The following is a 12,730-nucleotide window of genomic DNA, read 5'->3' as shown; positions in this document are numbered from 1 at the left end:
AGACCCTTTATTCCATGGTCACGATATATACCGTCATATCGCCCAGCCCTATCTACATTGGTTACTATAGTAAAAAACACTCCCTGAGAGTCCATGCATTTACTGCATCATGTAGCCTTTTATAATACAGCAACAGAAATGGTTCCAAACAAAGCCGGAGCAGAACCGTTGCTTACACAGAGCAACACACAGTGGTTTCATTACGGAATTAATGATTTAAAATAAATAAATGAATGATTCAATAACCCATTCATAAAGACAGTCACTTGCTTTGTTTCTGAATGAATTATAGATGTTTTGAACAAATCAAAATGTAGACGATATGAAAAGCTTCAGGAGCTGTCCGTTACAGGCCCAAACCAGCCAATGCACCAGGCCAGCACAAAAACCTTGTTGATCCCAATCCCGAAAAAATAATGATTTTTGTCAATATCGCACACTCCTAATGTCTAGCAAAAAGAAAGGACCAAAAATTAAAACATTTGCCTCTGCTCATGTCTATCGTGACATCACACCATGATACCGAAAAACATAGGTGTTGTTGTCATTAGTGTGTTTTACATATTCTTGCATATACTGTGTTTCATTATTCACTACAGAGCACGTACAATATAGTTTTTAGGGTAAAAAGAGGGTAAAAAGCCTGTAAAAGGCAGACTACTGCACATTGAGTATGACATAACATATGCATTGTCCCAGATGACTAAAACAATTGAATGTGACCGTTCACACTGAAACGTTTGGATTGGATGTAAAAATCAGATTTCACTTAACTGATTTAAGTTGGATATGCCAAACAATCAGATTTTTGCTCCCTATCTGAAGAAAGCCTAACCGCACTGCACTACCTGACAGGCTAGTCATTTACAAAAGGTGAATGCTTGTCCGTATACTGTCATTGTTCGATTTCAGCCACACAACAAAGAGAGTGCTCTTAGTATAGATCTATTCATTTGTAGGTGATGCATGGTCATGAAACGGACAGTTTTTATTCAGCCTGAGTGTATTGTGTCTGTCACAGGTGGAAGAGGGCAGTAAGGCCGCAACCGCAAGACTGCAGGCTGGAGATGAACTCATCAATATCAACAACATTTCTCTCACCGGCTTCAGACAAGAGGCCATCTGTCTAGTCAAGGGCTCCCACAAGACTCTCAGCTTGGTGGTGAAAAGGTAATTTATCCACAACCTCACTATTATTTTTGGTCCCTGTTTACACCTGATTATAAGATCTCAGGGGATCTGATCACAAGCGGTCAAGCTGTTTTCACCTAACATGCCTCACACAAATACAAATTTCTAGGGTATGAACATCATCATACATGCATAACTCCGTCAGTGTTTACTTGCACTTTGATAAACAAGCACGGAAAGTCAACAGGCTGTTGTTTCCAAATATACTTTCAAATTTTAATCTCAATGCAGATGAGACTTTTTGAGCAGAATGCCCAGTTATTTTAATAAAGCGCCTATCATCAACTTCTTAAAGTCATCGTTGGTAAGGGTTAGAAATTAGAATAATTGTTTTAGCTCAATGATTGATTGGCAGATTGGCAGAAACGGATGTTAATATTAGGTGTGAACAAGGTCTTTGACATTTTCTCCTCTTAGTGAAAAGATAGGCCTATTTGTGGTTGTTGACTTGCTCTTGCTTCATATAAAAGATGCACTAAATATTATGAGCATGATTATTTGCGTTCCTATCAATATTGTATTACTCCATTAGGTAGAAACACCAGTGAATCAATGTACATTACAGGTTGGTAGTGAGTGTAGCTGTTGGGGATTGGTGTTGTTTGCATCACTAGTTCAGCTGATGCTGAGGGAGCCGTTGAATTCCTGACAGTCCAGTTCTGCCAGATTGCTTTCTGGCACTTACAAGTTTAAATGAGAAATGTACAACATTTTCAGTATATTTTTCATTATTGTCACAAATTAGTGCACAGTGATAAATTGATTGATTAGGGATTTAGAATCTTAAATATTTATTCTTCATTTTACGGCATAACTTTTTTTGTATCTTTTATTTTATTTTATTTTATTTTATTTTATTTTATTTTATTTTATTTTATTTTATTTTATTTTATTTTATTTTATTTTATTTTATTTTATTTTATTTTATTTTATTTTATTTTATTTTATTTTATTTTATTTTATTTTATTTTATTTACAGATTTTAGTTCCCAACTAATAAAAAATAACATTATTCAATTTATTCTGTTCTGTTGGTGGACATTTACCTATATGACATTTTTACATTCTTGTGAACAATGTAATTGCTAATCATTCTGTTTGTTAAGATACGGTATTAAGAACATGGTACTGTGTGTGAAGAGTGAAAGTGCTAAGGGATTCAGTCCTGTCTGCATGTCAGTGATCATCATAAGTTATTTATCACCAGTAACGTGATTATTTTTCTAATTGAAACATCAAATTGTGCATTTCCTGTACTCAGCCACCCTTCCTATTTCTACTGACGTAGTCAAAGGCTGACATTAGAGTGAGCTGCCACTATGTTTTCACTAACAACCCTCTCTGATGTTTCTATCTGATGCAGTAGATTTGCATGCAGGCTGAAAGTGTTCTCAGCCAGTGGACACTGCGGGTAGAGAGCGTGTGTCGAATATGTGATGCAAATTAAGTGATTTGGTCCTGATTCACGTGGTCTGATTGTTATCAGGTTTTTTCACAACTTCTGCTCTTTTCCAACTCCAAACACAAGGGTGAGATTTTCTCAACTTGAAAGCAGTGTATGCATATGTTTACAGCAACACTTACAACAATGTGGTCTCTCTGTTAGAAATGAAATAAATGGAACAGTTTTGGGTTTGATTTTAAGTCGTCATTAAGCTATAAAGGCCTAATTTATTTATTTTTTACATTATTATCTTGTCCTTATAGAAAAATGTGCATTATGAAAGCCATAATATTTTTCACTGGTCCATTTTCATTGGCCCGTTGCAGCTGAAGAGGAGCAAGCTGGTCAGTCCACTTCTTTGTGTGCCAAACACTGTCCTCTTTGTCTCAGTTTGGCATATCTGGACAACACTAAGTATGTTTGGTCGCATTACAGGATAACTGCTAAACAAACAATGTCATCCAGGGAGAAAAACTGCCTCTGTTCATCTATTGCACAGAGCCATTACGGCGGGTTTGCAGCGGCACAGAAGGTGACTCGAACTCTACGTTAAGGTGACTTGAACATCTGTTGAAGATTCACTGTAGTTGACTTTTTAATTCATGGAAATTAGGCAAAGTTATCCATTTTAAAGTTAAATTCGGATCAAAGCTTAGATTAAACGAGATCAGTGATGTTAACTTTGGCCTGAGTGTTTTTTTTTATGTAATGTTTTGTAGATGGGGGTTGTGTTTGGTGACATCAAAAGGATTGTCTCGGTTTCATATCTCCAACAGTGAAACGAATGTGGACCGACTAGGCAATCAGGGATAAGTGGTTGACATTGTTAAACAGACACGTAACAACTCTCAGTTTATTCAGTTAGATTGATGCATTCCAATTGAGTAATCACAAAGGATTTCAGGGACATTTCGTGATTCATGCTTTTGAATGTTTAAATCAAGAGAACCTAAACCCTCATTTGAAAAAAAAAAAAATGTTTTATCATTTGTAGCTGTGACTTTGTAGTGCATACATTTCCCTGTATTTCCTGTGCCTGTAGCAGATAATTTCAGTGAGCAACAAGACATGACTGAGTCAGAATTAGAAAACACAAAGCAGATAACAAGTTATTACTGGACCACAGTGGAAGGTGTGGCATGTTTGGGCAATCTGCCGACTGATGTTTCACAAGAGGTGTGAGAATCTCATCCAGAATGGCTTTCATTAAGGATAGCCTGATTGTTTAAGCTTCTATACCACTCAAAAGTCTGGGGTCAGTAAGGGCACTTTCACACTAGCACTTTTGGTGCGCACCCGGGTTCGAATGACGTCAGAGTTCGGTTCATTTGGATGATGTGAACGCTGTCTTCCGAACTCGGGTGCGCACCCGCGAACCGTACTCGAGTCCGATTAAAAAGGTGGTCTGGGGTACGGTTCATGTGAACTCAGGTACGGTTCGCTGCTGATATGAACGCAATCGAACCAAACCGCGGAAGTGAACCGCTATTGATGACGTATAATGTGTCTTCGGCGGACAGCCCACTGTCTTTGAAACGTTTTCAGAATTTTTGCGGCAGATAGACGGAAGTGTGTTTCTGTATGTCTATGTTGAAAACAAAACCAAAGGTTAAAAAAAAGAACAAATGTCAACCGAGGCGAGCAAGTCTATCCATTTTGGCGCCTTTTCATTCACGGTTACCAAGCAACACCATTACGCCAGCTGCAGCCTGATGACGCAAGCGTACCGCGGTTCGGATAGAAATAATATAATGTGAACACAGTCCATCGGGGGCAGGGGGAGGGGGGAGCAATCGAACTCGGGTTCGGAACAGGCAATCGAACCAAGTGTGAAAGCGCCCTAAGTTTTTTTTATTTTTTTTTTATTTTTTTTTTTTATTGATTTGAAATTAATACTTGTATTCAGCAAAGAAATTAAATTGATCAAAAATGACAGTAAAGACCTTTAAAGACTATTTCAAATAAATGCTGTCTATTTGTCAAAGAATCCTGAAAAAAGAACCATGGTCTCTACAACAAAAAAAAACGGTTATAAGAATGTTTCTTAAGCACCAATAATCAGTGAAAATTAAATTACATGTTGAAATATATTAAAATAGAAAACAGTTCTTATAAATTGTTATATTTCACAATGTTATATTTCACAATTCACAATATTTCACAGTTTTGGTGAGTATAAGAGAGTTCAGGTTGCTCTTTATTTTACAGTACATGCACATGAACTTACACTGTACGCACCTAAGAAAGTACAGGGGCCTATACCATGAAGCCGGTTTAGGTGGCTAGCCAGGTATGTTTCAGTTTAGTTTGCGCCAACCCTGGGTTTTAGGCACCATGAAAGTGGTTTGGCTTTTAGCAGTGTTCATTGCCATAGTAACTTGCGCTCCACGGCTAACCTGGTCCGGGGCAGGTTATGTTCCAGGGAAGAGATCTCAAACCAAAATTGGACCAATCAGCTGTGAGCAAAGGATAAATTCACTCCACTTGTTTCTACTCCAAATTAAAGGTCACTACATAGCAAATGATTTTTAAAGACAAAATCGCCTGGCTTTTAGTAACACTTATTTAGAATAATAATTTTGTATGATTTAGATATTATTTATTTAATTATCAATCGATCACACGTACAATTTTAGTTTATCAATTATTTTTATGCACAGTTTAAAGGAATAAATATATAAAGGTAATATAAATACGCTTGAGAATCAACAGATTAAGCTATAAAATGACTACATATGAGCTTAAAAATTCCTTTATCAACTGTATAAACTAACTTCACAATTTTACTTGCACTGGTATAGCAAAACTTTTTCTTTTAGTTGTCCTCTCTCATAGACAGCTATTTTCTTCTTGCTGTTTAAATTCTTAATATTTTTCAATCTCGTAATATTCTGAAGAGAGAAGTGAATCGCACTGCTTCTCTCGCGAGAAATGAATTGCAGTTTTCACTCTTTCTCAGCATGTGATTGGCTGTTCGCTACTGATGTCACACCTAAACTCCTAAACTCAGCATCAAAGCCTGAGTTGACAGAGAGAGTTGATGATCAGCATCATGGTACCAACAAAGCCTGGTTGGATTGGTTTGGTTTTGTCAACTCAAAACTAATCCTGTAACCATCATGGTACAGGCCCCTGTTTAATATAAGGTAACTACATGGGTTAGGTTTAGGGGTAGGTTCAGGCCAGGGTTAGTACCTAGTTATTACATAGTTATTGTAATAACTATAATAAGTACATAGTAGCCTATGTAAATGAGGAACAGGACTGTAATATAAATGTTACCAAAAACCCTGCCACCCCAAAGGTAATGTATTTTACATTTAGTGTGTGTGTGTGTGTGTGGGGACCAGTGAAAATCTTTTCATTAAATCTAGAACTTCAAAAATATATATAATATAAATAAAAATGTTATCCCAGATTGAAAGAGTGATCTCAGGCTACTAAACCCAAACATATTTATAGCCAACAAATAGCATGCCGTTACATCACTCCACCCTCACCCTCATGTTGTTTTAAAAACCTGTTGAGGTGGGTATAATTGTCATAATTCGTCAAATTTGTGTGACAGATGGCAGATGACTGGGTTGTGTGAACAAAATGACCCTGACCCTGGCAAATCATGTGCCTCGATCTGTACCATTACGACAGAGCAGAGGGTGACGTGGCTTTTAACGGTGTACTTTTTGAAAGGGATTGCATGCCAGTGTAAGACCAAAGCAAAATAGGAGTTTGACTGTGAAATGAGGAAATAGGAAGTTGTTGAGTTTGTGGGTGGTGCCTGTTTTGCATATGCTGACTTCATTTGAAACTATGAGATCATGGTATGAGCTGGAATAGAATGTTTAGTTTGGCATGACCAAGGCACTGGACAAACATAGAAAGTTGGATTTACAGTGGAACAAGGCCATCTGTATACTTTAATACTTAAGAACTTTGTTGTAATTTAAAACTAAAGGTGTCCACAGTAGTTTTTATTAATACTTTTAATAAAATACTTTTTATAACCCAAAGAAATAAACAGTACTTTTGAAAAATTCTTAAAGGTATAGTTCACCCAAAAATGAAAATTCTGTCATTAATTACTCACTCTCATGCCGTTCCAAACCTGTAGGACCTTCGTTCATCTTCAGAACACAAATGAAAGACTAAGACACACAAATGAAGATATTTTTGATTAAATTCAAGAGCTTTCTGAAAAGAAATAGTTGAATAAAGTTCACTGTAAAAAATTTGCTGTAGTATTACTGGCAGCTGCTTGCCAGTAACTTACTGTAGATTTAAATTGATGTTATTTACTGGCAACAGTTTGTTCAAAGTTAAATGAACATTAAACATTAACAAGTCTTTGTCTTTACAGAATAAAACTATAAAATAACAACCTAATGCAAAGCATTCTGGGAACCAGAAATCTTCATCAACCTTTTTCTGTTTTTTTTTCCTTCAGATTTTGGTTCCCAGAATGCTTTGCATGAGGCTGTTATTTTAGTTTTATTCTGTAAAGATAAAGACTTGTTAATGTTTAATGTTCATTTAACTTTGAACAAACTGTTACCAGTAAATAACATCAATTTAAATCTACAGTAAGTTACTGGCAAGCATCTGCCAGTAATACTGTAATTTCTACAGATTTTTTTTACAGTGTTGTTATTTTGTTTAGATTTTTTTGTGCACAAAAAGTATTCTCGTCGCTTCATAAAATTAAGGTTGAAGCACTGTAGTCACATGGACTATTTCAAAAGATGTCTTTACTACCTTTCTGGCCCTTGAAAGTGGTAATGGCATTGCTGTCTGGGATTTCATCAAAAATATCTTAATTTGTGTTCCGAAGATGAATGAAGGTCTTAAGGGTTTGAAACAACATGAGGGTGAGTATTCATTGACAGAATTTTCGTTTTTGGGTGAACTAACCCTTTAAAATGATGTACACTCACATGAGATGAAGACTCTTGTCATTCAGTCAGCACGTTTCCATGCACACCAATACGCTGATAACCCACAAAAATCAGCTTATTGAAATAATCCATTGTCCCAGTTTACGTGCAAACTAATAACCTAGCAATGCAAGTAAACCATGTTTACAAGACTTTATTGATAAATCTGTTTATTTCCCAGTAGTGACTCGAATCGAAACATAATCATTCATCAGGGCTCGAAATTAGCCTTTTTACTTGGTAGCACTGGTGCTCCCAACTTCAAAATGTTAGGAGCACCAACAATATACTCTTCTGCCGGAACTAGACTTGCATACGGCCGTTACCGGAAGCCAGTGAATATAGTTTACAAAGTTATAAATATGGATATTTTTCTTACAAAAACACATCTATTTGCTTCAGAAGGCCTTTATTAATCCCCTGGAGCCGTATGGATTACTTTTATGATGGATGGATGCACTTTTTGGAGCTTCAAAAACTCAGGCTCTATTCACTCCCATTATAAAGCTTGCTAGGATATTTTTAATATGCACTTAAACTTGTACTTAAACTTACTTTCAAATAGTTCCCAGGGAACTCAGCTTTAGTTCAATAATGAAAATAATTTTTAATAATTAAGTGTCGTATCAGTATCCTAATAAAAGCGGTGCCCTCATGGGGCCTCTTTTGAGATCACATAACAAGCCCAGTCCTACTGACTTTATCTTTGTTGCCACCTGTTAATGGACACGTTTGCTTGTGTAATCAATGAATCATGAATCAATAAATTAATCATCATGACTGACTATGAATTTGTACAAAGCCATTGGTAACTGAAAACCTTTTTAATTGCTTTTTTAATAGTTCACTTTTAATTAATCATACTTTTGTATTAATGTAACTGATTATTTAAAAATACTGAGTAATACAGATAAACTACATGAACACGTTTTTTTTTTACACATTCTGTTTTTGCGATAGATTAAATAGAATAATTAAATAGAATAAATATGATAAATGTCACAGTGATTAATTCGATGAACTGCTCTAACATGATTACCAAACTCTTAGGTGATTGAAATTCATCCCATGACACACTAAATATTATCGCCCATGCATCACACAGCATTGAGTGTTTCTGTGGATGCCAGTGTGTCCAGATTCCCCACTGAGTAGGTAATCTAACTACAGTGATATTGGGATTATGGTCAGTGTGATTAAAATGGGATTTGGAGTCTGCTGCTGCTGGATTAGATAATTCATCCACACTTTTACAGACTGTCTTGTCTGGTGCGACAATAAGAGCTAAATGATTCTATAATACTGTTACTTGTGAAGTGTGGAAAATGTAATGCAAGATCTGTCTTCAGTCAACAACCAGTTTCTTCTACTAGTTTTTTCTAAAGTTTGATTTTGGTTTCAGAAATAAACACATTTCTCTATAAACACACAATCTGTAATTTGAAGGCTATTCTACAGTATGAGTGAGCGTGTACTGATGTTTTGAACAAAAGAAGCAAACTGGATTTAACCCAGACAGAGATAGATGCGGATGGTCCAGGTGCACAATTGAGAACAAATACATTTAAGTGTGTTTTTTGATAAAAAATTATGCATCAAAAGTTCTCAGATGGCAGCTTTATTGAAAAGTACATGCCAAGCAGCAGTTTCATCTGCAACAGTGAAGAGAAAATTCTGGGATGCCAAGCATTTGTGCTGAGTTTCAAAGAAGTAGACACATCTGGAACTGGTGAAATAGAAGAGGAGATACAAATGGGCAAGAGACCTTTTTAACTATAAATTATCAAAAAAGAGCATGGATTGTTTGTTAGAAGAGCCCTACAATCCAAAAGTGCTGCAGAAAGTTTGAGATGAACTTTAGGTATGATATTTTAATAATCTGGCTGCTTGAATTTATAATACCTGAAATAATATAGCACTTAATATTCAATGGTTTTACTGTAGTAATTGATCAATTTAATAGAACCTTTACCGAAAGCACAATCTCATAGTGATTCCAAACTTTTGAACAATAGTGTACATGTTGCGATTTGCTGCTGTGGAGATTATTTTCCCATGGTACGCATGAATAGTGTGGTTATTTGGAATTCCAACAGTGACTTCACATAGAATCCTTTATAATTTTAACAGTGACGTACAGGCAGTAATGTGACAGAGGTGTGTCTGTAACTCAAGTGATGTTTAGAGTTACTCAATTGTGACTGATTCAGAGAATTTTTTTTGTTTTAGGAACGTCTGCCAACTGGCTTGTCATCATAACCTTGAATTCTCTTGTGAAACTATCATAGAGAATGTGTATTGCTGTGATTCAGATTCAGTCATTCTTATGAATGATCTCTACACGTTTATTCTGTAAAGTTTTGATTGTACATTTACTATTCTCAGAAATTTTATTGGAAAAAGACCTCAGGAGAGCAAGTTTAATTCATTATAGTTTATTGACAAAAACAAGGTTTTTTTTTTTCTTTTTTTTTTGGCTGTCATGAGTTTGAATGCCCTGTTGACATTATTGACCCAAGGGACCTTTTATAATAAACAGATCAAATCCACAAGCTAGTCCTTCTTCTACAGACAACTCCTCACACAGTACGACTACAGCCACCTAGTGGCCGAGAGCAATAACACAATAATGGATTGTGTATGATAGCACAAATGGGTTGTCTAAAAAAAACGTTCAGGCTGTAGAATCAAATGGACTTTATAGTACTCTTTTTGAAGCTTTTTGACAACCTCTTGTCCCAGTCCACTTTCATTGTATAGAAAAGTCTGGACATTTTGCTAGATAATCCCTTTAGTGTTCTACGAGGGAAAAAAAATCAACCTTCAGTGCCACTGGGGCGAGTAAAAAAGGACAATGCAAAGATAAATCAAAGTTTTTTGTTTTTTTAGTGAACATATCCCTTTAAATGCATAAACTTCTAAATTGAAGTGTATGCGTATGCGTGTGTGAGAGAGAGTTTCACAGAAGCCGTGTTTCTTGGGCACCAAATCAGCATGTTAGAATAATTTCTGAAGGAACATCATGTAACTGAGTACTGGAGAAAATCTGCAATAACTGCTGAAAATTCAGTTTTGCCACCACAGAAATAAATTGCATTTTAAAATATATTAAAGTAGAAAACTGTTGTTTCACATTATAATAATATTTCACTATATTACTGTTGTACTTTCATTTTTATCAAATAAATGCAGCCGTGATGAGACTTTAAAAAACATTTTAAAAATCTTACCGACCTCAAATGTTTGAACAGTAGTGTATACGTGTAGCGAGGCATTCTATATATTATATTTTATATATTTGGCTGGTGAACAAAAGTGTCAGTGTTATACATTGGAATTGTAGACGGAATAATCCTGAAGTGATCAAAACTGGGATTCCCCCATTCCTTGAATTTTTCCTCCCAATGTTTTATTTGTCACACTTCCTTTAAGCCTTCTGTTGAAGGAAGATATGTTTCTGTAAGAATCCTTATCCCTCTTGAAATAGGCCAACTGTCAGTATTAATTGATGATATTAATGATTTCCCAGGATGCAGCTGGAATGGGTTCCATTCTTCCATTGGGCTTTAATACAGACTTTGGTTGCAAGGCTGCCGAAAATAGGACATTAACCTGTCCCTCTTTTAGTAGGTATACAGCTATTGAATTGCATCTAAAGGACTAAGTATTTCAGCGACAGAATGTAGTTTAAATGTTAAAGTTATGCATTATGTAATAGGCCCATCTAGGATGTGTATTCCAGTGTATTGCCATGCCAAAAATGATGTTCCTATGCCTCTTCCCAATAGAGTAAAGTAGCTGTGTGGCTATAGTGGCAAGAGCTGTGTCACTCTGGCTTCAGAATCCAATTATAACTGGTAAATCTCTCCTATGGCATTAACTAAAAGAGGATGACTTGAACTTGATCACCACAGCAGGGGTGTAGCCAAGACATCTGCATATGATTTATAGAGGTGCTCAGTGATCCAGTATAATTGCTTTCTTGCTTTCTTAATTTCACAACGCAACATTTGGATTAGCGGCACCTAAATACCAAAGTGGTTTTTAATGTGCAATTTCATGTGGTGCTAATCGTTGATTCACCCTTTTCTAAAATGTTTTGTGGAACGGTCCATTGGCAAGGTGAGTTGACACCCGTGGGTTAGACACATTTCATTAGCATTAGAGGAAGAGCTGCTGTTTTCACAAGTACTTTAAGGAAATATAATCTCACACGGATAACCACAGCGATGGGAACTGGTCTTTAAAGCGAAGCATATGATATCATGACTGAATCGAACCAGATGCCGTAGTGGGCTCAGACCTTTTGATATACAGGTGTTATTGAGGTATGTAAAGTGTTGAAATGTTATCTTACTTTTCCAGTTTTGTAGTTATCAATGTCTAGATTTCATGATTTAGTGAATGACGAAGTACAATATTTTCCTATTTTAATGCACAAGCCAAGATTGAAACAAATACTTGAGAAAGATTTTTTTTCAGTGATTTTATTTATTTTTTTAAAGAAAGAAAAAAAAAATAGCTTTTTGTGGACATTAAGTCATATTTTAACTGCAGGTGGCTTGGCTTTACAGGAAGCAGCATCAAACAGTTGTTTGGACAAGCTCCTACAGTGCTATGGTGATGAGATCCCTCTGAATCTCTGTTCCTTTATTTTGGTTGCTATGACACCTGTTACATCACCAGCCTGTGAAAGTGAAAGGTACATGGGAAAGGTGGTGTTGGGGGATTTATCTGCCTGATCCTGGCTCAGTCGGTAGGGGAACTGGGTATGGTTTTAACACTTTTAGTGTAACAAAGTTAGTTTTGGTCCCAGTCTCAACACAAAGTAGCTACATCTTTCTACTACAAATATGTGTCAGTTTAAAATTGCTGATGAAAAATGTGATTAATTTTTGCATTGTGATTTTTTTTGTCTTAAACAATTCTTGGTTGATCCATTCATCAAATTCATGATCAATTTTCTGATGCATAATGAATAAAGAATTTTTCAAGTCTGGTGATTTAAAATGTAAGAATATCAGGGCTTATCAAAATAATAGACTGGATTCACAAATTACAACTTTTTCACAGGTTTGTTTATGTAAAGTCTTCAGTGTTGCTTAATAATTGCAAGTAAGAATTATTAGTTCTTGTAGATATTCCCTATATGCAACAGGTTTAG

The 12,730-nt window shown here is 35.8% G+C and overlaps 1 protein-coding gene across 6 annotated transcripts in view; it reads left to right on the top strand.

Moving 5' to 3' along the window:
• Window positions 1-12,730, top strand: part of shroom2a (shroom family member 2a) — a 50,591-nt gene that overhangs the window by 17,935 nt on the left and 19,926 nt on the right. For 3 of the 6 annotated variants that reach the window (XM_084129670.1, XM_084129672.1, XM_084129671.1), the window contains exon 2: window positions 1,022-1,170. In XM_084129670.1, the coding sequence (XP_083985796.1) occupies window positions 1,022-1,170 (149 nt within the window). Of the gene's footprint in view, window positions 1-1,021; window positions 1,171-2,923; window positions 3,190-11,693; window positions 11,895-12,730 lie in introns of those variants that run through there. The other 3 variants (XM_084129675.1, XM_084129673.1, XM_084129674.1) reach the window with 3 other exon arrangements.

The sequence above is a fragment of the Abramis brama genome (assembly GCF_963993115.1).
Source record: "Abramis brama genome assembly, chromosome: 11".
NCBI classification, from domain to species: domain Eukaryota; kingdom Metazoa; phylum Chordata; class Actinopteri; order Cypriniformes; family Leuciscidae; genus Abramis; species Abramis brama.
The sequence above is the reverse complement of the archived record's forward strand: the minus strand, read 5'-3'. Positions and strand labels throughout refer to the sequence as shown.